This window comes from Pseudophryne corroboree, chromosome 4 (assembly GCF_028390025.1).
Source record: "Pseudophryne corroboree isolate aPseCor3 chromosome 4, aPseCor3.hap2, whole genome shotgun sequence".
Lineage (NCBI taxonomy): Eukaryota > Metazoa > Chordata > Amphibia > Anura > Myobatrachidae > Pseudophryne > Pseudophryne corroboree.
In genome coordinates this window covers 801,501,480-801,527,124 of record NC_086447.1, presented here as the reverse complement: position 1 = coordinate 801,527,124, position 25,645 = coordinate 801,501,480, and the positions used below count along the sequence as shown (strand labels likewise).

Sequence of the window (25,645 nt, the reverse complement as noted above, 5' to 3'; positions counted from 1 at the left end):
TCCACGTCTGACTGAACCCAGACTTGGCTGAATAGTCGAAGGCGTGCCCTCACCTGTGCGGACTCCCGGAGGGGAGCCCCGGCGTCATGCGGTGGACTTAGCGGAAGCCGGGGAGGACTTCTGCTCTTGGGAACCAGCCGCAGCAGGTGTCCTCTTGCCTCTACCCTTACCTCTGGCGAGGAAAGAGGAGCCCCGACCTCTTCTGGATCTATGCGACCGAAAGGACTGCATCTGATATTGTGGGGGTTTCTTTTGCTGTTGGGGAACAAAAGGTAATTGACTTACCCGCGGTAGCTGTAGAGATCAGGTCCGCGAGGCCGTCCCCAAACAATACATAACCTTTGTAAGGTAAAACCTCCATATGCCTTTTGGAGTCTGTATCCCCCGTCCATTGGCGGATCCATAAGGCTCTTCTTGCCGAAATAGCCATAGCATTGGCTCTTGAACCCAGTAAACCAATGTCTCTTTGAGCGTTCCTCATATATAAGAATGCGTCCTTAATATGAGCTAATGTTAACAAAATTGTATCCCTATCTAGGGTATCGAGGTCAGCTGACAGTGTATCCGTCCAAGCTGCTACTGCACTACATACCCATGCCGACGCAATTGCCGGTCTAAGCAAAGTACCAGTATGAGTGTAGATAGACTTTAGTGTAGTCTCTTGCCTGCGGTCCGCAGGATCCTTGAGGGCCGCTGTGTCAGGGGACGGTAGCGCCACCTTCTTGGAAAGGCGTGTTAAGGCTTTGTCCACTGTGGGAGAGGATTCCCAACATACCCTGTCCTGTGTAGGGAAAGGGTACGCTATAAGAACCCTTTTGGGAATCTGCAGTTTCTTATCTGGAGTTTCCCATGCTTTTTCACATAACTCATTAATTTCATGGGAAGGAGGAAAGTTTATAACTTGTTTCTTTCCCTTAAACATGTGTATCCTCGTGTCGGGCACCGAGGGCTCATCAGTGATATGTAACACATCTTTTATTGCAATAATCATGCATTGAATACTTTCTCACCCTGGGGTGCAATTTTGCTTCATCATAGTCGACACTGGAATCAGAGTCCGTGTCGGTATCTGTGTCCCTTATTTGAGAGAAGGGACGTTTCTGAGACCCCGACGGGTCCTGAGAGTCGGTATAATCCGTAGATTACCTACCGACGCACTGGACTCTGCTTTGTCCAGTCTTTTATGCAGTGAAGCTACACTAGCATTTAACATATGCCACATATCCATCCAATCCTGAGTCGGCACCGACTGAGACACACCACTCATCTGTTCCACCTCTTCTTTGGATACGTTTCAGACATGCCAACACACGTACCGACACCCCACACACACTGGGATATAACTATAAGGGGACAATTCCCTAAAGAAGGCCCTTTGGAGAGACAGAGAGAGAGTATGCCAGCACACACCAGCGCCAACTGACCCAGGAAAAAAAAAACCCAGATAGCGCTTTTATATATATATATATATATATATATATATAAATGTATATAGATTTCCCCACTCACTGCGCCTTAATTATGTGCTCCACTCTCTTTTTTTCAGCCCTCTGATGCTCAGCAGGGGAGAGTCCGGGGAGCCAGCGTTCTCTGCAGCCTCTGTGGAGAAAAGGCGCTGGTTAGTGCTGAGGGATCAAGCTCCGCCCCCTCGCGCGGCGGGCTTCGGTCCCGCTCGTGAATTTGAAAAAAATGGCGGGGATCCATAGTTTACTGCCTCCGCAGCCTAACTACATGCTTTTTTGCCTAAAACGAGGTTTATTGCTGCCCATGGCGCCCCCCCCCCCCATCAGTGCCCAGTGTGTGTGTAAGTGTGGGAGCAATGGCGCGCAGCTTCCTGCTGCGCGCTTACCTCATGAAGATCTGAAGTCTTCTGCCACCTGATGTCGTCTTATGTCTGACGTACTCATCCGGCTTCTTTTTTCCGGCGTCTGTGAGGAGGATGACGGCGCGGCTCCGGGACGAACCCCAGGGTGAGACCTGTGTTCCGACTCCCTCTGGAGCTAATGGTGTCCAGTAGCCTAAGAAGCAGAGCCCTTAAACTCTTAAGTGGGACTGCTTCTCTCCCCTCAGTCCCACGATGCAGGGAGTCTGTTGCCAGCAGAGCTCCCTGAAAATAAAAACCAAACAAAATTCTTTTCACAGAAAACTCAGGAGAGCTCCCTGTAATGCACCCTATCTCCTCTGGGCACAAGATCTAACTGAGGTCTGGAGGAGGGGCATAGAGGGAGGAGCCAGTGCACACCATACTAGAAAGTTCCATGGTCCTTACGGAGTCCCCAGCATCCTCTAGGACGTAAGAGAAAGATTTATTTTCAAACACTATCAGGTATTAATGTCTGTCATGCATTTTACATGACCTCGAGGGCAAGTTGTGTATTTTTTTCATTATAAATCTGTTCTCGCTAGCTGCTTCTGGCCTGTTAGATGCTTAGTAGTCTAACCCCTTAGCATGTACTATATATCCTCAATTGAGTGACACATCTAAATTCTCCCTGTGACATAACATTCTTGTAATCTGCCTGTATATAGCAGAAAGATTTTTTTATTTCCGTTTTAAGCCGGGTACACACTAGGCGATTCGGAACTGGCGGCGATGGACGACTATATCGGTGACCGATATAGTGCGTGCACACTGAACGTTCTCATTCAACGATAATGTACAGTGACATCACTGCCGGCATTCCCGAACATGCAGCTCAGCCCGACCGACATTGACTGGTTGAGCTGCATGTCAGCTTAGGAGCGCGCATTGTTCATCGGTCACCAATATGACTAACATACTGTACACACTGGATGACATAAGTCTAAAAATGATTTTTTTAGGCTGAAATCGCCTAGTGTGTACCCCACTTTACACTCAGATCTGCTCCCATCGAGCTCAAGGTGGACATTCTTTTCTGTATGGTGTATGTGATTGAAGTAAAACATTTATCAATGTTTCCTGGGTCATTACATATGTATGTGTGTGCACCAAGTGAGGAAATCCCCCTCATTTGTGTATGCAGGCTCCGCATTTCTTTTAGATTCTTATTCTTATGTAATTACGGACCATTTCAGATACTATTGTTATCGTATGCCATTTGTTTTCTTACAAGTCCATAAAAAAAAAAAAGTGGTGGCATTATATGTATATAGTAACTTTTAAAAATGCTTCATAATAAAGCATTAACCCAGGTGTTCCCGTTATACTTCGCCAATGATTTTTAAGACCTACACCCACCATTAGAATGCCTTGACAGAAAGAACGACTTATACAAAACACAGAAGCTTGTAATAAATACTACACAGGTTTATTAGGCATGGGTAAATGAGCTATGCTTATCACATCAGCAATTGTTGCTCCATAGAACGACTGAGGCACATTGGCATGATCAAGTTGTGCAGAGGCTTGCATTGAGATTGTGCCTTGCTTGTGTGTAAATAAGTGATGCACATTTCAACAAGACATGTACTATACCTCAGCTCTAGGCAAAGTTGCTGCCTCCATATTGGCGATGGCTGCTTTGCAGAGCCTTCACGTTACAAAATACTACATTTTATCTATATCACAGGTTCTCAAACTCGGTCCTCAGGATCCCACACAGTGCATGTTTTCCAGGTCTCCTCACAGAAGCGCAAGTGAAATAATTAGCTCCACCTGTGGACCTTTTAAAATGTGTTAGTGAGTAATTAATACACCTGTGCACTTGCTGGGTTACCTGCAAAACATGCACTGTGTGGGGTCCTGAGGACCGAGTTTGAGATCCCCTGATCTATATCATTTGTATGCTATTCATGTCTGTGGAAAAGTGTTCATGATATCCATTCTCTTGCCGTCCAGTTTTGCAGTCTTCAAATAACCACAGTGTCTCTCAACATTTGAATGTAAAATGAACAATATAAAAAGTGCCCTCTCAGTTATCCAATAGAAAATTAGGATCATATCAACGGAAGCGTTTAGTTTTCAAATCTACAACATGGAACTACATATAAAATGCAGCTATACAAAAAAGCCACACTGGTATAATAATCTTTCTAGGTCATTTCTGCAGCACTGTCCTAGTAAATCCAAGTGACCCCCTCTGGTGCTGTGCCACATAACTGAAATAAGGACACTAAGACCCATTACAAAATGCTGTGTTGCTTACCACTGTGCTTTACGCCTCTTGCGCACATAAGCTAGTGCTTGCTTTCCTCATTCTGATGTTTAGAGCGAAACCTTTTGGACATTTTGCAAATATAGGAGAGCACAAAAAGTAAACCGTTACTGTCTGATCACTTACCTTAATTACATCGCCCTTTTCTCGAACTATGCTGCTAGTTTAGACAGAGCAAGGGGGACACTGGGACTGTGTTTATACTCTGTGCATTTAAATGTGCTTTTCTGGGGCTGTGCAAATATTTGGTTCCACCCTAATAAAAGCTCTACTCTAAACTAATTGCTCCTCTAAAGAGGGCCGAATCTCCAAGAGTTGATGTTCATTAGATTATCCTCCTAAATCTTGCATCTCGAACTAATTTTTGCATTTGGTTGCAAAATCCTATGTGAGTTGCAGTTGTTTATCGCCCCTAATCCCGTATAAAGCGCTTATAGCACCCATAGAGGTTGGGTTTAATCCTGACCGAAGTCCTGTTTGGTCACTTTTTCACTTATTTCAGCTCACCTTTCCCCCCAGTGGGTGCAAGCTGAAATGCAGGTTCCGACAGCTGATCAGTCCCAAATGGCACAACAAGTGAATATCTCCGATGGATGCCATCTACTGGTTGCTGGTGGCTATAATAATTGAATCATGCCCAATTTGTTGTTTGTCTGCCGTGCTAACTCGCACACTTGCAAGTAAAAAAAAAAAAAAAGTATAAATACGCTTGTGACATAGGAGGAAGAAATAGCATTTAAGCTTGGTCTACAAACTCACGTAAACTACAACTAGTCCATTCTCTAAATACAATTTTAAATTGACCATCTATGAGCCAACCTGAAATTGCTTTATTTTTGTCTGCCTTAAGGGCCCTACACACTGGCCGACATCAGCCAAAGATATGAACGAGATACCGTTAATATCTTTGAGTGTGGAGGCTCCAGCGATGAACGATGCGCGGCCCTGCACTCGTTCAGCGCTGGTCCCCCGTTGGCTGTACATGCAGGCCAATATGGACGATCTCGTCCATATTTGCCTGCACTTCAATGCAGACGGGGGACGCTCGTCGGCCGTATCCGCCGTCGGGCAGCTCAGCAGCGGGTCGGCCAGTGTGTAGGGCCCCTTAGAGTGTACTTATTACCATTTCTCTAATGATCTCACTGAAGCACCAGTTTCTGGTGAAGAGATACGATGAATGCTTTTGAATATTAGTCGGTATGTGTAATAGCCGGCCTTCCACGCACACTTAAAAAGGCTTACATAGTAACATTCCATTTTTTTCGGAAAACCAATTTGTGCGCTCAGTACTGTAAGAAGAAAGACTGTCACCTAGTGGCAAAGGTCAGTTTCTGTTACCCTAACTTGTGTACACAAAATGTAACACTGGTTCAACTATGTGTTTCACTAGACCTATAGGCGAGAAGTACCTACAGCTTCTGCAGTTCCAATCCTGCATATTCTAGAGGCTGAATAACTATTTACTGAATTTCTGCTTATACTGTATGTTTTGTCCCAATATTTAATATGTAAAATGTGAGCACTCTTTCTGGGTGGTGGTTTTTATTTTCTTCTTGTTAAAACCCTTATACTTGACTGAGCAATTAAGCCAGGTGTACGTTCCACAGTCAATTATCCTTATCCTTCTAACCTCCCAGGGTGCTGAGCCTATTTGAAACAGCTATGGCTCCTAAAAAAAAAAAGCTGGAGACAGCGCTAAAAAGAATGCTTACAGGCTTCTGTCTTGGGATTACTACACTTTAGAAACCTCACAAGGAAATGGATGTTAAGTGGAACTTTGACGTCAAGTCAAGATCTGGAAGTTTTTATTCCTGCGGGAGAGGCTTGTGCCCTGAAGTCATATTTTTAATAGTGTTACATGGACTGTCAGATGCTAAAAAAATAAATTTTTACACTCCATCTGTTTTTATGTACTGTTGTACAGGGCTGCAGTGTGGAGCCCAAAGCCGTAGATTATGATTTTCTATCAAAAGGTGGTCCAGATGTTGTTCAGATTGATGTGCACTATACTGTGGTTATACACTGCAGGATCGGCACCTACTCCCATTTTCGTATAAAGACCAAAAGAAGACATTTCAGACTGGTTATTATGCTTGGCTGCTCTGGGGTAAGACCACCTCAGGCAGCATAATGTGGAGAGAATGTGCGATATTAGCTATAAATCATAGCTTGAAGGTTTACTGATTTTTATTTTTGAAAAGACCCTAGGAGCTCCGGGATTGAGACGTCACTTGAGCCATTATAACTAATTGTGGCTTTGCCCATAGATATGGAACCGTTTTCTTTGGATAAATGCAGCTAGGCCCTCTTTCATTAACACTACATATACAGTATATCTATTTCAGCTGTCACTACCATAGCGGCACCACTAATTATATTTACTACATGACTTAATGGTAGCAACCCTCAAGAGACATAGCATCTCCAGATGATGAATGCTTTTATATAGGTGCATCTCTTATGTAATCCTAATGTATGCTAAGATCCGTGTAGCTCTGTTTGGACACAATCCTAGAAGTGAATGGAGACTGCTGAATGCAGCATCTTCAGCGCTCCTGTGTGAGGTATTTCTCCTTGACTTCATCATGTCGGCACAGATTAATCTGATGTATTTCTAGCTGGGGGAGCCCCCATCTGCCAGGTCATGCCCAATGCGGGAGGCACACCACCACTGGAAAGCATGATCCGCAGTGGAAACGCAAGTCTGACAATGTTGCCTGTGTCCCCTCCACATTACATTTAATGTTGTGTTTTCCAGTATATCAGTTGTAATAACTTCAGGAACTTTTATTATGCCAAGCGACTTGTATTTCAGTTTTAGTGATTATATTTTTTCCTTAATACAAAAAAATAAATCCTCAAACAAAAAACCACAGGATGCATTTCGAACCTTTTAAAGTATCCAGTAAATTGCCTTAATTGAGGTGGGAAGCATATTTTCACTGCAGGCTATTATTTAAATGAGTGTGTGCAGAATACGTCTGTCTGGCAGACGGCCTGTGTATATATAATCACTTTCTGTAAAACTTATTCCTGCCATTGCACTGATGACCTCATTTCCTTGCTTCCTGCAGGTATGGCCCATCTCTTGCTCACTGGGTGCTACTTTGGGGTACTTGGCAGGTCTCCTGCTCGCACCATTCTGGATTTACTGGAACAGGAAACATCTCACATACAAAAGCAGATAAGAGCAGATGGCCACAGCTTCGATGCAGTGAGACTTGGGGAGCAGTCACCACGCTGCACACATGTGGTTCCTATATAACTTATGACAAGAGAACCTGCAACTTTCCATCAGAAGAATCCATGAACAATCATGTCCCCAGTGTGTTGCTGCCAATGTTGTATTTGCAAATCGAGACAATAAAATCTTTGTGCAGCTGTGGTGCAAGTAACTCGTACCATGTGTTCTCACGGGAGCCATGCGTGTGTCTCACGTGATCAGACAGCAGTTTATACATCTCGAGCCTATTCTCCTCTTCATAAGGTTCTTCTTTGGAGTTAGTATAGCTATAATTGACTCATCAAATACAGACTTCAGTCCTTTCTGCGTCAAAGCCGAACACTCCACGTAGCAGTATGCCCCGATCTGTCAATGAGAAATTTATTCAGGTACAGTACCAGTGAGGTTACAGAAGATCATCTTCAGATTAAACAGTCAATATAGCATTTTATTTACAAACTAAGTCCTCCCTTTACATCAGCAGTGTAGCTTAGGGAATTTGGCTAACATGGTGCCGCCATGGGCAAGACAGAGCACTGTCCAGTATCAGTGTCCCTTTAAGTAATTCTCAGAGTAACGTCTGTGATGTTTACTATTAATGCTTTGTTTCTTCAGCCACAGCCTATACTAATGTATATACCACAGAGAATTAGTTTATCTAAGGTAGGTGCTGATCACATAAGGATACCTGTGAGATTACCGATGCCGTACAGCACATGCTGTGATGGCAGGAGGGTTTCTCTAACCTGCCCAGGTCCAGTGCAGTAACACGTTATGCAGAGAAGTGAGGCAGAGAGGGGTGGTTTTGTTTCTCTTCTGTCTAATAATATACAGCTAAAGTCACAAATTGTGATAATACTTTTAATAAACACGTCATGTTTCCGATGATGATGTATTAAGCAGAACAAATATTTGTAATTTGGTACAGCCATACAGGGCTTCTGAAAAAGGCAGAATATGAAACACTTGTCATCTTTTTGATATACTCTATATACCGTGCCTGGGTGACACTCCCAAGCCACCCAGGTGTTGGCCTATGCAGATAGCGTGCATTATCTTTCCCATTGAAAGCGAACCATTTGTGCACTGCAGAGGTTAAAGCAACTCACAATTTTTAAAAGGCATCTCTAATAGTTGGGGGGGGGTGTTTGGTGTCAGCATATTATATAGTGGTTTTAGGAAATTTATTTTATAAATAACCAACTCATTTATCTGCACCTGAGCATGATGTAGAGGTAAGACAATAATGGACACATGTTTGAATGAGTCCAATGATCCAGTGAGAATGCAGGGATAATCTGTATCTCACACTATGGGGTAGATTCAATTGAAGTCTGAATGGATCTGATCTGGGCTATTCAATGCCCATCTCAATTCGAATTGAGATGCAGGAACTTAGACGGGGGAGAGCAGCGCTACAGCACCAACTATATAGCCGCTGCTCTCCCCCATCTCCCCCCTCGTCTCTCTGGGAGCACAGTAAATTGGTGCTATTTAAACAGCGCAGTGATCATATATTATTTTTTCAGTAGTATATGGGCGCTGGGGTGTGAGCTGGTATACTCCCTCTGTGTTCTCTCTAACAGGCTTCCTTGTGGATTTGTCCCCTATTGCCAGTGTGAGAGTGTGTGTGTGTCGGTAAAGTGTGTCGACATGTCTTAGGCTGAGTGCTCCTCCCCGGAGGAAGTTACTGGGGGCGCAGAGAAGGATTTGGGAGTGACTCTGTCGGCACCGCCGACTGCTGATTGGGTGAATATGTTGAGTACATTGAATGCAAATGTGGCGTTATTGTCTAAGAGGCTGGATAAATCTGATTCTCAGACACAAACGTGGAGAAAATCCATGGAGGACGCCTTATCCCAGGTACAGGCCCCTCGGGGTCACAAAAGCGTTCATTTACCCAAATAGCTGATACGGATACCGACACAGACTCTGACTCCAGTGTCTACTATAGTGAGGCCAGTTTACATCCGAAATTGGTTAAGAGTATTCAGTACATGATTGTAGCTATTAAAGATGTTTTACATATTTCTGAAGTATCTGCTGTTCCTGATACAAGGGTATGTTTGTATAAGGGAAAGAAACCTGAGGTAACATTTCCCCCCTCTCATGAACTGAACGCTCTTTGGGAAAAGGCTTGGGAATCGCCTGATAAAAGATGGCAGATTCCCAAGAGAACTCTTATGGCATATCCTTTCCCCTCTGACGACAGGGAAAAGTGGGAGTCATCTCCCAATGTGGACAAGGCTCTGTCCTGGCTGTCCAAGAAGGTGATGCTTCCGTCTCCCGACACTGCTGCCCTCAAGGATCCTGCGGATCGTAAGCAGGAAACGACATTAAAGGCCATTTATGTCACTATGGGTGCACTCCTCAGACCTGCCGTGGCGTCGGCTTGAGTGAGTAGTGCTATTGCTAAGTGGGCTGATAATTTGGCATCTGACATGGATACCCTGGATAGGGATAACATAACAAAGGATGTAGCGAGTGATATTGGCCTCTTGGGATCAAGGGCCAATGCCATGGCAGTCTCGGCCAGGAGAGCGCTGTGGATTCATCAATGGAATGCTGATGCCGACTCCAAGAAAGCTATGGAAGCTCTCCCTTATAAAGGTAGTGTCGTTTGGTGATGGCCTCGCTGACTTGGTGTCTACCGCTACAGCGGGTAAGTCATCTTTTCTTCCTTATGTTCCAGCACAACAGAAAAAGGCACCCCATTATCAGATGCAGTCCTTTCGGCCTAATAAATACAAAAAAGGAAGAGGCTCGTCCTTCCTTGCGTCAAAAGGCAGAGAAAGAGGAAAAAGGTCGCCTGCTGTGTCAGGCTCCCAGGACCAAAAGTCCTCCCTGGCCTCTGCCAAGTCCACCGCATGACGCTGGGGCTCCCCTACGGGAGTCCGTGCCGGTGGGGGCGTGTCTCCGACTCTTCAGTCAGGTCTGGTTTCACTCGGGCCTAGATCCTTGGGTGTTAGACATAATGTCCCAAGGGTACAAACTGGAGTTTCAGGATGTGTCCCCCGCCCCCCGGGGGAGCAGTCACTCATGGAAGAAGTTTCCAGGGAAAATGGTCAAGCCAGGAAACTGGTCTCCACATAAACGTTCTGGAGTTACGAGCCATTTACAATGCCCTTCTGCAAGCGGAACACCTTCTTTGAGGTCTATCTGTCCTGATTCAGTCGGACAACATAACAGCGGTGACGTACGTAACCCGCCAGGGCGGAACAAAGAGCAGAGCGGCGATGGCGGAGGCCACAAAAGTTCTCAGCTGGGCGGAAAAACACGTGAGCGCTCTGTCAGCAGTCTTCCTTCCGGGCGTTGACAACTGGGGAGCAGACTTCCTCAGCAGACACGATCTCCATCTAGGAGAGTGGGCCCTTCATCAAGAGGTATTTGCAGAAGTGACAAGGCGTTGGAGAATTCCTCAAATAGACATGATGACGTCTCGCCTCAACAAGAAGCTTCCGAGGTATTGTTCCAGGTCGAGGGACCCCCAAGCCAGTGCAGTGGACACCCTGGTAACTCCGTGGGTGTTTCAGTCGGTATATGTGTTCCCTCCACTTCCTCTCATTCCAAAAGTGTTGGAGGATCGTAAGACGAACAAGGGTTCAGGCGGTAGTCGTCGTTCCAGATTGGCCACAGAGAGCCTGGTATCCCACTCTCCTTAAGTCTAGAAAGGTGGTCACGGCGAAGCATTATCACCGTATTTGGAGAAAATGTGTCATGGTGTGAAGCCAAGAAGGCTCCTACGGAGGAGTTTCAGCTGGGTCGTTTCCTCCATTTTTTACAGGCAGGCGTGGATGCAGGCCTGAAATTGGGTTCCATCAAAGTGCAGATTTCGGCTTTATCTATTTTCTTTCAAAAAGAATTGGCCGCCCTTCCAGAAGTTCAGACTTTTGTGAAGGGAGTGCTGCATATCCATCCACCGTTTGTGCCACCCGTGGGATCTTGATGTGGTGTTACAATTTCTTATGTCTCACTGGTTTGAACCTTTGCGAAAGGTTGAGTTGAAATTTCTCACTTGGAAAGTGGTCATGCTTTTGGCCTTGGCGTCCGCCAGACGGGTGTCGGAATTGGCGGCTTTGTCTCACAAGAGCCCATATTTGGGTTTCCATGTGGATAGAGCGGAGTTGAGGACTCGTCAACAATTTCTGCCGAAGGTGGTTTCTTCGTTTCACATAAATCAACCTATTGTGGTCCCTGTGGCTACGGATGCCGTGATGGTGCCAAAATCTCTCGATGTCGTAAGAGCTTTGAAAATTTATATCACCAGAACGGCTCTTGTTCGGAGAACGGTGGCTCTGTTTGTCCTGTACGCTTCCAACAAAATTGGAAATCCTGCTTCCAAGCAGACTATTGCACGCTGGATTTGTGATACAATTCAGCATGCTCATTCTACGGCTGGAAGTCGAAGTCAGTGAAGGCCCATTCTACCAGGAAGGTGGGCTCATCTTGGGTGGCTGCCCGAGGGGTCTCGGCACTTCAACTGTGCCGAGCGGCTACGTGGTCGGGTTCAAACACTTTTGCTAAGTTCTACAAGTTTGATACCCTGGCTGATGAGGACCTCATGTTTGCTCAATCGGTGCTGCAGAGTCGTCCGCACTCTCCCGCCCGGTCTGGAGCTTTGGTATAGACCCCATGGTCCTTTTGGAGTCCCCAGCATCCTCTAGGATGTAAGAGAAAATAGGATTTTAATACCTACCGGTAAATCTTTTTCTCCTAGTCCGTAGAGGATGCTGGGCGCCCATCCCAGTGCGGACTGTTACTTGCAGTTGTATTGTTAGTTGTTGTTTTCGGTTACACAAAGGTTGTGTATCGGTTATGTTCAGCTTGTTGCTGTTTTTCGTTCATACTGTTGTCTGGTATTCCTGCTAATCCAGTTGTACGGTATGTTTGTGGTGTGAGCTGGTATGTATCTCACCCTTAGTGTAACAAAAATCCTTTTCCTCGAAATGTCCGTCTCCCTGGGCACAGTTCCTATAACTGAGGTCTGGAGGAGGAGCATAGAGTGAGGAGCCAGTTCAAACCCATTCAAAGTCTTATAGTGTGCCCATGTCTCCTGCGGATCCAGTCTATACCCCATGGTCCTTTTGGAGTCCCCAGCATCCTCTACGGACTAGGAGAAAAGGATTTACCGGTAGGTATTAAAATACTATTTTTTTTTTATGTCTGACTGAGATGATAGAAATCCTGTTGAATTTGGCCCCGCTTTCCTCAAAAGTACATGAATCGGCAGCTATACTGCTGATTCTCGTACTAATCGACAACTCAAATTCCCAGACTTGTCGAATAAAAACAGCTGGGATTGAATAGGTCGAATCACGATTCGACCTTAAAAAGTCGAAAACTGACGTCTTTTCGACAGACTGCAGCTTTCGACCCTTATTGAATATACCCCTATAGATCTACAGTAAGTGCATTCTCCGCAGATAAAAGCACACCAGTCATTACATGTAACATTCTGAAAGGAGGGGGGGGGAAATTATGAAATGTTGGCAATTCTTTACATTTACTATCCTAATATTTGTTATTCTAGCCCACATAAATACACACTACACACAAATGTACATTTGTCTCTGGCTCCTATAATGGTTAGACCGTGTAGAAAATACTGTACATTGAATTCTTCTGAACATGGGAACATTAAATACACTGCTCAAAAAAATAAAGGGAACACTAAAATAACACATCCTAGATCTGAATGAAAATAAGATTTTACTTACCGATAAATCTATTTCTCGTAGTCCGTAGTGGATGCTGGGACTCCGTAAGGACCATGGGGAATAGCGGCTCCGCAGGAGACAGGGCACAAAATAAAAGCTTGAGATATCAGGTGGTGTGCACTGGCTCCTCCCCCTATGACCCTCCTCCAAGCCAGTTAGGATACTGTGCCCGGACGAGCGTACATAATAAGGAAGGATATTGAATCCCGGGTAAGACTCATACCAGCCACACCAATCACACCGTACAACTCGTGATCTGAACCCAGTTAACAGTATGATAAATTTAAAGGAGCCTCTGAAAAGATGGCTCAACAATAATAACCCGAATTTTTTGTAACAATAACTATATACAAGTATTGCAGACAATCCGCACTAGGGATGGGCGCCCAGCATCCACTACGGACTACGAGAAATAGATTTATCGGTAAGTAAAATCTTATTTTCTCTAACGTCCTAAGTGGATGCTGGGACTCCGTAAGGACCATGGGGATTATACCAAAGCTCCCAAACGGGCGGGAGAGTGCGGATGACTCTGCAGCACCGAATGAGAGAACTCCAGGTCCTCCTCAGCCAGGGTATCAAATTTGTAGAATTTAGCAAACGTGTTTGCCCCTGACCAAGTAGCTGCTCGGCAAAGTTGTAAAGCCGAGACCCCTCGGGCAGCCGCCCAAGATGAGCCCACTTTCCTTGTGGAATGGGCTTTTACTGATTTTGGCTGTGGCAATCCTGCCACGGAATGTGCAAGCTGAATTGTACTACAAATCCAACGAGCAATCGTCTGCTTTGAAGCAGGAGCACCCAGCTTGTTGGGTGCATACAGGATAAACAGCGAGTCAGTTTTCCTGACTCCAGCCGTCCTGGAAACATATATTTTCAAGGCCCTGACAACGTCCAGCAACTTAGAGTCCTCTAAGTCCCTAGTAGCCGCAGGTACCACAATAGGTTGGTTCATGTGAAATGCAGAAACCACCTTAGGTAGAAATTGAGGACGAGTCCTCAATTCCGCCCTGTCAGAATGAAAATTTAGGTAAGGGCTTTTACATGATAAAGCCGCCAATTCTGACACACGCCTAGCTGAAGCCAAGGCCACAGCATCGACACCTTCCACGTGAGATATTTTAAATCTACCGTAGACAATGGTTCAAACCAGTGTGATTTTAGAAATCTCAACACAACATTGAGATCCCAAGGTGCCACTGGAGGCACAAAAGGAGGCTGTATGTGCAGCACCCCTTTCACAAATGTCTGAACTTCAGGTACTGAAGCCAGTTCTTTCTGGAAGAATATCGACAGGGCCGAAATTTGAACCTTAATGGACCCTAATTTTAGGCCCATAGACAGTCCTGTTTGCAGGAAATGCAAGAAACGACCCAGTTGAAATTCCTGTGTAGGGGCCTTCTTGGCCTCACACCACGCAACATATTTACGCCAAATGCGGTGATAATGTTTTGCGGTTACTTCCTTTCTGGCTTTTACCAGAGTAGGGATGACTTCTTCTGGAATGCCCTTGTCCTTCAGGATCCGGCGTTCAACCGCCATGCCGTCAAACGCAGCCGCGGTAAGTCTTGGAACAGACAAGGCCCCTGCAGTAGCAGGTCCTGTCTTAGAGGTAGAGGCCACGGTTCGTCCGTGAGCATCTCTTGAAGTTCCGGGTACCAAGACCTTCTTGGCCAATCCGGAACCACGAGTATAGGGGGTAATTCCAAGTTGATCGCAGCAGGAATTCTGTTAGCAATTGGGCAAAACCATGTGCACTGCAGGGGAGGCAGATATAACATGTGCAGAGAGAGTTAGATTTGGGTGTGGTGTGTTCAATCTGCAATCTAATTTGCAGTGTAAAAATAAAGCAGCCAGTATTTACCCTGCACAGAAATAAAATAACCCACCCAAATCTAACTCTCTCTGCAAATGTTATATCTGCCACACCTGCAGTGCACATGGTTTTGCCCAACTGCTAAAAAATTTCCTGCTGCGATCAACTTGGAATTACCCCCATAGTTCTTACTCCTCTCCTTCTTATGATTCTCAATACTTTCGGTATGAGGGGCAGAGGAGGGAATACATACACTGACTGGTACACCCACGGCGTTACCAGAGCGTCCACTGCTATTGCCTGAGGGTCCCTTGACCTGGCGCAATATCTGTCCAGTTTTTTGTTTAGACGTGACGCCATCATGTCCACCTTTGGTCTTTCCCAACGGTTTACAATTTGGTGGAAGACTTCTGGGTGAAGTCCCCACTCTCCCGGGTGAAGGTCGTGTCTGCTGAGGAAGTCTGCTTCCCAGTTGTCCACTCCCGGAATGAACACTGCTGACAGTGCTATCACATGATTTTCCGCCCAGCGAAGAATCCTTGCAGTTTCTGCCATTGCCCTCCTGCTTCTCGTGCCGCCCTGTCTGTTTATGTGGGCGACTGACGTGATGTTGTCCGACTGGATCAACACCGCCTGACCCTGAAGCAGAGGTTTTGCTTGAATTAAGGCATTGTAAATGGCCCTTAGTTCTAGAATGTTTATATGAAGAGATGTTTCCATGCTTGACCACAAGCCCTGGAAATTCCTTCCCTGTGTGACTGCTCCCCAGCCTCTCAGGCTGGCATCCGTGGTTACCAGGATCCAATCCTGAATCCCAAATCTGCGGCCCTCTAGTAGATGAGCCCTCTGAAGCCACCACAGGAGAGACACCCTTGTCCTTGGCGACAGGGTTATCCGTTGATGCATCTGAAGATGCGATCCGGACCATTTTCCCAGTAGATCCCACTGAAAAGTTCTTGCATGGAATCTTCCGAATGGAATCGCTTCGTAAGAAGCCACCATTTTTCCCAGGACCCTTGTGCACTGATGCACTGAGACCTGTCCTGGTTTTAGGAGGTTCCTGACTAGCTCGGATAACTCCCTGGCCTTCTCCTCCGGGAGAAACACCTTCTTCTGGACTGTGTCCAGAATCATTCCTAAGAACAGTAGACGTGTCGTTGGAATCAGCTGCGATTTTGGAATATTTAGAATCCATCCGTGCTGACTTAGCACTACCTGAGATAGTGCCACTCCGACTTCTAACTGTTCCTTGGTTCTTGCCCTTATCAGGAGATCGTCCAAGTACGGGATAATTAAGATGCCTTTTCTTCGTAGAAGAATCATCATTTCGGCCATTACCTTGGTAAAGACCCGAGGCGCCGTGGACAATCCAAACGGCAGCGTCTGAAACTGATAATGACAGTTTTGTACTACAAACCTGAGGTACCCTTGGTGAGAAGGATATATTGGGACGTGGAGATAAGCATCCTTGATGTCCAGCGACACCATATAGTCCCCCTCTTCCAGGTTCGCTATCACCGCTCTGAGTGACTCCATCTTGAATTTGAACCTTTTTATGTAAGTGTTCAAAGATTTTAGATTTAATATTGGTCTCACCGAGCCGTCCGGCTTCGGTACCACAAATAGTGTGGAATAATACCCCTTCCCCTGTTGTAAGAGGGGTACCTTGATTATCACCTGCTGGGAGTACAGCTTGTGAATGGCTTCCAGAACTGCCTCCCTGTCGGAGGGAGACTTTGGTAAAGCAGACTTCAGGAACCGATGAGGAGGAAACGCCTCGAATTCCAGTTTGTACCCCTGTGATACTACCTGTAGAATCCAGGGATCCACTTGCGAGTGAGCCCACTGCGCGTTGAAATTCTTGAGACGGGCCCCCACCGTGTCTGAGTCTGCTTGTAAAGCCCCAGCGTCATGCTGAAGACTTGGCAGAAGCAGGGGAGGGCTTCTGCTCCTGGGAAGCGGCTGCATGGTGCTGCCTTTTTCCTCTTCCTCTGCCCTTGGGCAGAAAAGAGTGACCTTTTGCTCGCTTGTACTTATGGGAACGAAAGGACTGAGTTTGAAAAGACTGTGTCTTTTTCTGTTGATGTGAAGTAACCTGGGGTAAAAAGGTGGATTTTCCAGCCGTTGCCGTGGCCACCAGGTCTGTTAGACCAGCCCCAAATAACTCCTCCCCCTTATACGGCAATACTTCCATGTGCCGTTTGGAATCTGCGTCCCCTGACCACTGTCTGGTCCATAATGCTCTTCTGGCAGAGATGGACATTGCGCTTACTCTTGATGCCAGGGTACAAATATCCCTCTGCGCATCACGCATATATAGCAATGCATCCTTTAAATGTTCTATAGTTAACAGAATATTGTCCCTATCCAGGGTATCAATATTCTCAGTCAGGGAATCCGCCCATGCGACTCCAGCACTGCACATCCAGGCTAATGCGATTGCTGGTCGCAGTATAACACCAGTATGTGTGTATATACTTTTCAGGATATTTTCCAGCCTCCTATTTCTTTGAGGGTGGCCGTATCAGGGGACGGTAACGCTACTTGTTTAGATAAACGTGTGAGCGCCTTATCTACCCTAGGGGGTGTTTCCCACCGTGCCCTAACCTCTGGCGGGAAAGGGTATAGTGCTAATAACTTATTAGAAATTAGCTGTTTTTTATCGGGGGAAACCCACGCTTTATCACACACCTCATTTATTTCCTCAGACTCAGGAAAAACTATTGGCAGTTTTTTCACACCCCACATAATACCCGCCTTTGAGGTATTTGTAGTGTCAGAAAGGTTCAATGCCTCTTTCATTGCCGTGATCATGTAACGTGTGGCCCTACTGGACATTACGTTTGTCTCGTCACCGTCGACACTAGATTCAGTATCTGTATCTGGATCCGTGTCGACCCACTGAGGTAGCGGCCGTTTTAGGGCCCCTGAGGGTGTCTGAGACGCCTGAACAGGCACTAATTGATTTGCCGGCTTTCTCATGTCGTCAACAGTTTTTTGTAAATTGCTGACATTATCACTTAATTGCTTAAACACAATCATCCAGTCAGGTGTCGACTCCCTAGGGGGTGACATCACTAACACAGGCAACTGCTCCGCCTCCACCTCATTTTCCTCCTCATACATGTCGACACACGCGTACCGACACACAGCACACACACCGGGAATGCTCTGATAGAGGACAGGACCCTACTTAGCCCTTTGGAGAGACAGAGGGAGAGTCTGCCAGCACACACCCAGCGCTATATATATATACAGGGATAACCTTATATAAGTGTTAATCCCTTATAGCTGCTGTTAATCTAGTTATTTGCTGCCAAAATGCCCCCCCTTCTCTTTTTTACCCTGAATCAGATGCAGTACTGCAGGGGAGAATCAGGGAGCCGTCCTTCCAGCGGAGCTGTGAGGGAATAATGGCGCCAGTGTGCTGAGGAGATAGGCCCCGCCCCTTCACGACGTCCTTAACTCCCGCTTTTTTGTGTAAAATGGCAGGGGAAAAAATACATCCATATAGCCCTGGAGCTATATGTGATGTATTCCTTTTGCCAGCTAAGGTATATGTGTGTTATATTGCGTCTCAGGGCGCTCCCCCCCAGCGCCCTGCACCCTCAGTGACCGGAGTGTGAAGTGTGCTGAGAGCAATGGCGCACAGCTGCGGTGCTGTGCACTACCTTAGTCTTGAAGACAGGATGTCTTCTGCCGCCGCTTTCACCGGACCTTCGTCTCTTCTGGCTCTGTAAGGGGGACGGCGGCGCGGCTCCGGTGACCCATCCAGGCTGAACCTGTGATCGTCCCTCTGGAGCTAACGTCCAGTAGCCTAAGAAGCCCAATCCACTCTGCACTCAGGTGAGTTCGCTTCTTCTCCCCTTAGTCCCACGATGCAGTGAGCCTGTTGCCAGCAGGACTCACTGAAAATAAAAAAACCTAACTAAACTTTTATTCTAAGCAGCTCTGGAGAGCTACCTAGTTTGCACCCTTCTCGGCCGGGCACAAAAATCTAACTGGCTTGGAGGAGGGTCATAGGGGGAGGAGCCAGTGCACACCACCTGATATCTCAAGCTTTTATTTTGTGCCCTGTCTCCTGCGGAGCCGCTATTCCCCATGGTCCTTACGGAGTCCCAGCATCCACTTAGGACGTTAGAGAAATATTCTTTTCTCTATCGTCCTAAGTGGATGCTGGGGTTCCTGAAAGGACCATGGGGAATAGCGGCTCCGCAGGAGACAGGGCACAAAAAAGTAAAGCTTTACTAGGTCAGGTGGTGTGCACTGGCTCCTCCCCCTATGACCCTCCTCCAGACTCCAGTTAGATTTTGTGCCCGAACGAGAAGGGTGCAATCTAGGTGGCTCTCCTAAAGAGCTGCTTAGAGAAAGTTTAGTTTAGGTTTTTTTCTTTACAGTGAGTCCTGCTGGCAACAGGATCACTGCAACGTGGGACTTAGGGGGAAAGTAGTAAACTCACCTGCATGCAGAGTGGATTTGCTGCTTGGCTACTGGACACCATTAGCTCCAGAGGGATCGAACACAGGCCCAGCCGTGGAGTCCGGTCCCGGAGCCGCGCCGCCGACCCCCTTGCAGATGCTGAAGCGTGAAGAGGTCCGGAAACCGGCGGCTGAAGACTCCTCAGTCTTCATAAGGTAGCGCACAGCACTGCAGCTGTGCGCCATTTTCCTCTCAGCACACTTCACTGGGCAGTCACTGAGGGTGCAGAGCGCTGGGGGGGGGCGCTCTGAGAGGCAAATATAAACCTTATACAAGGCTAAAAATACCTCACATATAGCCCATAGGGGCTATATGGAGATATTTAACCCCTGCCTGACTGGAAAAATAGCGGGAGAAGAACCCGCCGAAAAAGGGGCGGGGCCTATCTCCTCAGCACACGGCGCCATTTTCTGTCACAGCTCCGCTGGTCAGAACGGCTCCCAGGTCTCTCCCCTGCACTGCACTACAGAAACAGGGTAAAACAGAGAGGGGGGGCACATTAATGGCTATATATATATATATTAAAGCAGCTATAAGGGAGCACTTAATATAAGGATATCCCTTGTATATATAGCGCTTTGTGGTGTGTGCTGGCAGACTCTCCCTCTGTCTCCCCAAAAGGGCTAGTGGGTCCTGTCTTCATTAGAGCATTCCCTGTGAGTTTGCGGTGTGTGTCGGTACGTGGTGTCGACATGTATGAGGACGATATTGGTGTGGAGGCGGAGCAATTGCCAAATATGCAGATGTCACCCCCCAGGGGGTCGACACCAGAATGGATGCCTTTATTTGTGGAATTACGTGATGGTTTATCTTCCCTTAAACAGTCAGTTGAGGACATGAGGCGGCCGGACAATCAATTAATGCCTGTCCAGGCGCCTCAAACACCGTCAGGGGCTGTAAAACGCCCTTTGCCTCAGTCGGTCGACACAGACCCAGACACGGGCACTGATTCCAGTGACGACGGTAGAAATTCAAACGTATTTTCCAGTAGGGCCACACGTTATATGATTTTGGCAATGAAGGAGACGTTACATTTAGCTGATACTACAGATACCGTAAAACAGGGTATTATGTATGGTGTGAAAAAACTACAAACAGTTTTTCCTGAATCAGAAGAATTAAATGACGTGTGTGATGAAGCGTGGGTTGCTCCTGATAAAAAGTTGATAATTTCAAAAAAGTTATTGGCATTATACCCTTTCCCGCCAGAGGTTAGGGCGCGCTGGGAAACACCCCCTAAGGTGGACAAGGCGCTCACACGCTTATCCAAACAAGTGGCGTTACCCTCTCCTGAGACGGCCGCACTTAAGGATCCATCAGATAGAAAGATGGAAGTTATTCAAAAGAATATATACACACATGCAGGTGTTATACTACGACCAGCTATAGCAACTGCCTGGATGTGCAGTGCTGGAGTAGTTTGGTCAGAATCCCTGATTGAAAATATTGATACCCTAGATAGGGACAATGTTTTACTGTCGTTAGAACAAATAAAGGATGCATTTATCTATATGCGTGATGCACAGAGGGATATTTGCACACTGGCATCTCGGGTGAGTGCTATGTCCATTTCAGCCAGAAGAGCCTTATGGACACGACAGTGGACAGGCGATGCGGATTCAAAACGTCACATGGAGGTTTTGCCGTATAAAGGGGAGGAGTTATTTGGAGTTGGTCTATCAGACTTGGTGGCCACGGCTACTGCCGGGAAATCCACTTTTTTACCTCAAGTCACTCCCCAACAGAGAAAGGCACCGACCTTTCAACCGCAGCCTTTTCGCTCCTACAAAAATAAGAGAGCAAAGGGCTTGTCGTACCTGCCACGAGGCAGAGGAAGAGGGAAGAGACACCAACAGGCAGCTCCTTCCCAGGAACAGAAGCCCTCCCCGGCTCCTGCAAAAACCTCAGCATGACGCTGGGGCCTCTCAAGCGGACTCGGGGACAGTGGGGGGCCGTCTCAAAAATTACAGCGCGCAGTGGGCTCACTCGCAGGTAGACCCCTGGATCCTGCAGATAATATCTCAGGGGTACAGGTTGGAATTAGAGACGGATCCTCCTCATCGTTTCCTGAAGTCTGCCTTACCAACCGTCTCTTCCGAAAGGGAGAGGGTGTTGGAAGCCATTCACAAGCTGTACGCTCAGCAGGTGATAGTCAAAGTACCCCTATTACAACAAGGAAAGGGGTATTATTCCACTCTATTTGTGGTACCGAAGCCGGATGGCTCGGTAAGGCCTATTCTAAATCTGAAGTCCTTGAACCTCTACATAAAAAAGTTCAAGTTCAAGATGGAGTCACTCAGAGCAGTGATAGCGAACCTGGAAGAAGGGGACTTTATGGTATCCTTGGACATCAAGGATGCGTATCTACACGTTCCGATTTACCCCGCACACCAGGGGTACCTCAGGTTCATTGTTCAAAACTGTCACTATCAGTTTCAGACGCTGCCGTTCGGATTGTCCACGGCGCCTCGGGTCTTTACCAAGGTAATGGCCGAGATGATGATTCTTCTTCGAAGAAAAGGCGTATTAGTTATCCCATACTTGGACGATCTCCTAATAAGGGCAAGGTCCAGAGAACAGCTGGAGACAGCTTTAGCACTATCTCAAGAGGTGCTAAGACAACACGGGTGGATTCTGAATATTCCAAAATCCCATTTAATCCCGACAACTCGTCTGCTGTTCCTAGGAATGATTCTGGACACGGTTCAGAAAAAGGTTTTCCTTCCAGAGGAAAAAGCCAAGGAGTTATCCGATCTGGTCAGGAACCTCCTAAAACCAGGAAAAGTGTCAGTACATCAATGCACAAGAGTCCTGGGAAAAATGGTGGCTTCTTACGAAGCAATTCCATTCGGCAGATTCCATGCAAGAATATTCCAAAGGGATCTGTTGGACAAATGGTCAGGGTCGCATCTGCAGATGCACCTGCGAATAACCCTGTCACCAAAGACAAGGGTGTCACTTCTGTGGTGGTTGCAGAAGGCTCACCTATTAGAAGGCCGCAGATTCGGCATTCAGGATTGGATCCTGGTGACCACGGACGCCAGCCTGAGAGGCTGGGGAGCAGTCACACAAGGAAGAAACTTCCAGGGAGTATGGACGAGTCTGGAAAAGTCTCTTCACATAAACATTCTGGAACTAAGAGCAATCTACAATGCTCTAAGCCAGGCGGAACTTCTCCTGCAAGGAAAGCCGGTGTTGATTCAGTCGGACAACATCACGGCGGTCGCCCATGTAAACAGGCAGGGCGGCACAAGAAGCAGGAGTGCAATGGCAGAAGCTGCCAAGATTCTTCGCTGGGCGGAGAATCACGTGATAGCACTGTCAGCAGTGTTCATCCCGGGCGTGGACAACTGGGAAGCAGACTTCCTCAGCAGACACGATCTTCATCCGGGAGAGTGGGGTCTACATCCAGAAGTCTTCAACATGTTAATAGACCGTTGGGAAAGACCAATTGTAGACATGATGGCGTCTCGCCTCAACAAGAAACTGGACAAATATTGCGCCAGGTCAAGAGATCCACAGGCAATAGCTGTGGACGCACTGGTAACTCCTTGGGTGTACCAGTCAGTGTATGTGTTTCCTCCTCTGCCGCTCATACCAAAGGTATTGAAGATCATACGGCAAAGAAGAGTAAGAACAATACTAGTGGTTCCGGATTGGCCGAGAAGGACTTGGTATCCGGAACTTCAAGAGATGCTCACGGACGAACCGTGGCCTCTACCTCTGAGAAGGGACCTGCTACAGCAGGGTCCCTGTCTTTTTCAAGACTTACCGCGGCTGCGTTTGACGGCATGGCGGTTGAACGCCAGATCCTAAAAGGGAAAGGCATTCCAGAAGAAGTCATTCCTACCTTGATTAAGGCACGGAAGGAAGTCACCGTGAAACATTATCACCGCATTTGGCGAAAATATGTAGCGTGGTGCGAGGATCGGAGGGTTCCGACGGAGGAATTCCAACTGGGTCGTTTCCTACATTTCCTGCAATCAGGATTATCTATGGGTCTCAAATTGGGATCCATTAAGGTTCAAATTTCGGCCCTGTCAATATTCTTCCAAAAAGAATTGGCCTCTGTCCCTGAGGTCCAGACTTTTGTCAAGGGAGTACTGCATATACAGCCTCCTGTGGTGCCTCCGGTGGCACCGTGGGATCTAAATGTAGTTTTAGATTTCCTCAAATCCCATTGGTTTGAACCATTGAAAAAGGTGGATTTGAAATATCTCACATTGAAAGTGACTATGTTACTAGCCCTGGCCTCTGCCAGGAGAGTATCTGAATTGGCGGCTTTATCTTATAAAAGTCCTTATCTAATCTTCCATTCGGATAGGGCAGAACTGCGGACTCGTCCGCATTTTCTCCCTAAAGTGGTATCAGCATTTCATCTGAACCAACCTATTGTGGTGCCTGCGGCCACTAGCGACTTGGAGGACTCCAAGTTGTTGGACGTTGTCAGAGCCTTAAAAATATACATTGCAAGGACGGCTGGAGTCAGAAAATCTGACTCGCTGTTTATATTGTATGCACCCAACAAGTTGGGCGCACCTGCTTCTAAGCAGTCGATTGCTCGTTGGATTTGTAACACAATTCAACTTGCACATTCTGTGGCAGGCCTGCCACAGCCTAAAACTGTAAAAGCCCACTCCACAAGGAAGGTGGGCTCATCTTGGGCGGCTGCCCGAGGGGTCTCGGCATTACAACTCTGCCGAGCAGCTACGTGGTCGGGGGAGAACACGTTTGTAAAATTTTACAAATTTGATACCCTGGCAAAGGAGGACCTGGAGTTCTCTCATTCGGTGCTGCAGAGTCATCCGCACTCTCCCGCCCGTTTGGGAGCTTTGGTATAATCCCCATGGTCCTTTCAGGAACCCCAGCATCCACTTAGGACGATAGAGAAAATAAGAATTTACTTACCGATAATTCTATTTCTCGGAGTCCGTAGTGGATGCTGGGCGCCCATCCCAAGTGCGGATTATCTGCAATACTTGTACATAGTTATTGTTAACTAATTCGGGTTATTGTTAAGGAGCCATCTTTAAGAGGCCCTTTCTGTTGTCATACTGTTAACTGGGTTTAGATCACAAGTTGTACGGTGTGATTGGTGTGGCTGGTATGAGTCTTACCCGGGATTCAAAATGCCTCCCTTATTGTGTATGCTCGTCCGGGCACAGTACCTAACTGGAGTCTGGAGGAGGGTCATAGGGGGAGGAGCCAGTGCACACCACCTGACCTAGTAAAGCTTTACTTTTTTGTGCCCTGTCTCCTGCGGAGCCGCTATTCCCCATGGTCCTTTCAGGAACCCCAGCATCCACTACGGACTCCGAGAAATAGAATTATCGGTAAGTAAATTCTTATTATTAAATACTTGTTTTCTTTACATAGTTGAATGTGCTGACAACAAAATCGCACAAAAATTATCAATAGAAATCAGATGTATTAACCCATGGAGGTCTGGATTTGGAGTCACCCTCAGAATTAAAGTGGAAAAACACACTGCAGGCTGATCCAACTTTGATGTAATGTCCTTAAAACAAGTCAAAATGAGGCTCAGTAGTGTGTGTAGCCTCCATGTGCCTGTATGACCTCCCTACAACGCCTGGGCATGCTCCTGGTGAGGTGGCGGATGGTCTCCTGAGGGATCTCCTCCCAGACCTGGACTAAAGCATCCGCCAACTCCTGGACAGTCTGTGGTGCAAAGTAGCATTGGTGGATGGAGCGAGACATGATGTCCCAGATGTGCTCAATTGGTCAGGTCTGGGGAACGGGCGAGCCAGTCCATAGCATCAATGCCTTCGTCTTGCAGGAACTGCTGACGCACTCCAGCCACATGAGGTCTAGCATTGTCTTGCATTAGGACAGGAGTGGGGAACCTTTGGCCCTCCAGCTGCTGTTGAACTACACATACCAGCATGCCTGCTACAGATTTGCTATTTGGCCATGCTAAAACTGTTGCAGGGCATGATGGGATGTGTAGTTCATCAACAGCTGGAGGGCCGAAGGTTCCCCATCCCTGCATTAGGAGGAACCCAGGGCCAACCGCACCAGCATATGGTCTCACAAGGGGTCTGAGGATCTCATCTCGGTACCTAATGGCAGTCAGGCTACCTCTGGCGAGCACATGGAGGGCTGTGCGGCCCCCCAAAGAAATGCCACCCCACACCATTACTGACCCACTGCCAAACCGGTCATGCTGGAGGATGTTGCAGGCAGCAGAACATTCTCCTTGGCGTCTCCAGACTCAGTCACATGTGCTCAGTGAGAACCTGCTTTCATCTGTGAAGAG

At 47.1% G+C, this 25,645-nt stretch overlaps 2 protein-coding genes across 5 annotated transcripts in view; one reads left to right on the top strand and one right to left on the bottom strand.

The window, feature by feature from the left end:
• Positions 1-7,520, top strand: part of PIGF (phosphatidylinositol glycan anchor biosynthesis class F) — a 75,075-nt gene extending 67,555 nt beyond the window's left edge. For all 4 annotated transcript variants that reach the window (XM_063918386.1, XM_063918384.1, XM_063918387.1 and 1 more), the window contains one exon: positions 7,211-7,520. In XM_063918386.1, coding sequence (XP_063774456.1) covers positions 7,211-7,324 — 114 coding nt within the window. In that variant the 3' untranslated portion in view covers positions 7,325-7,520. The remainder of the gene's footprint in view (positions 1-7,210) is intronic.
• The window catches only part of RHOQ (ras homolog family member Q), a 143,559-nt gene continuing 121,182 nt past the window's right edge, over positions 3,269-25,645 (bottom strand). The window contains exon 5 of the mRNA XM_063918388.1: positions 3,269-7,725. Within this exon, the coding sequence (XP_063774458.1) occupies positions 7,570-7,725 (156 nt within the window). The 3' untranslated portion in view covers positions 3,269-7,569. The remainder of the gene's footprint in view (positions 7,726-25,645) is intronic.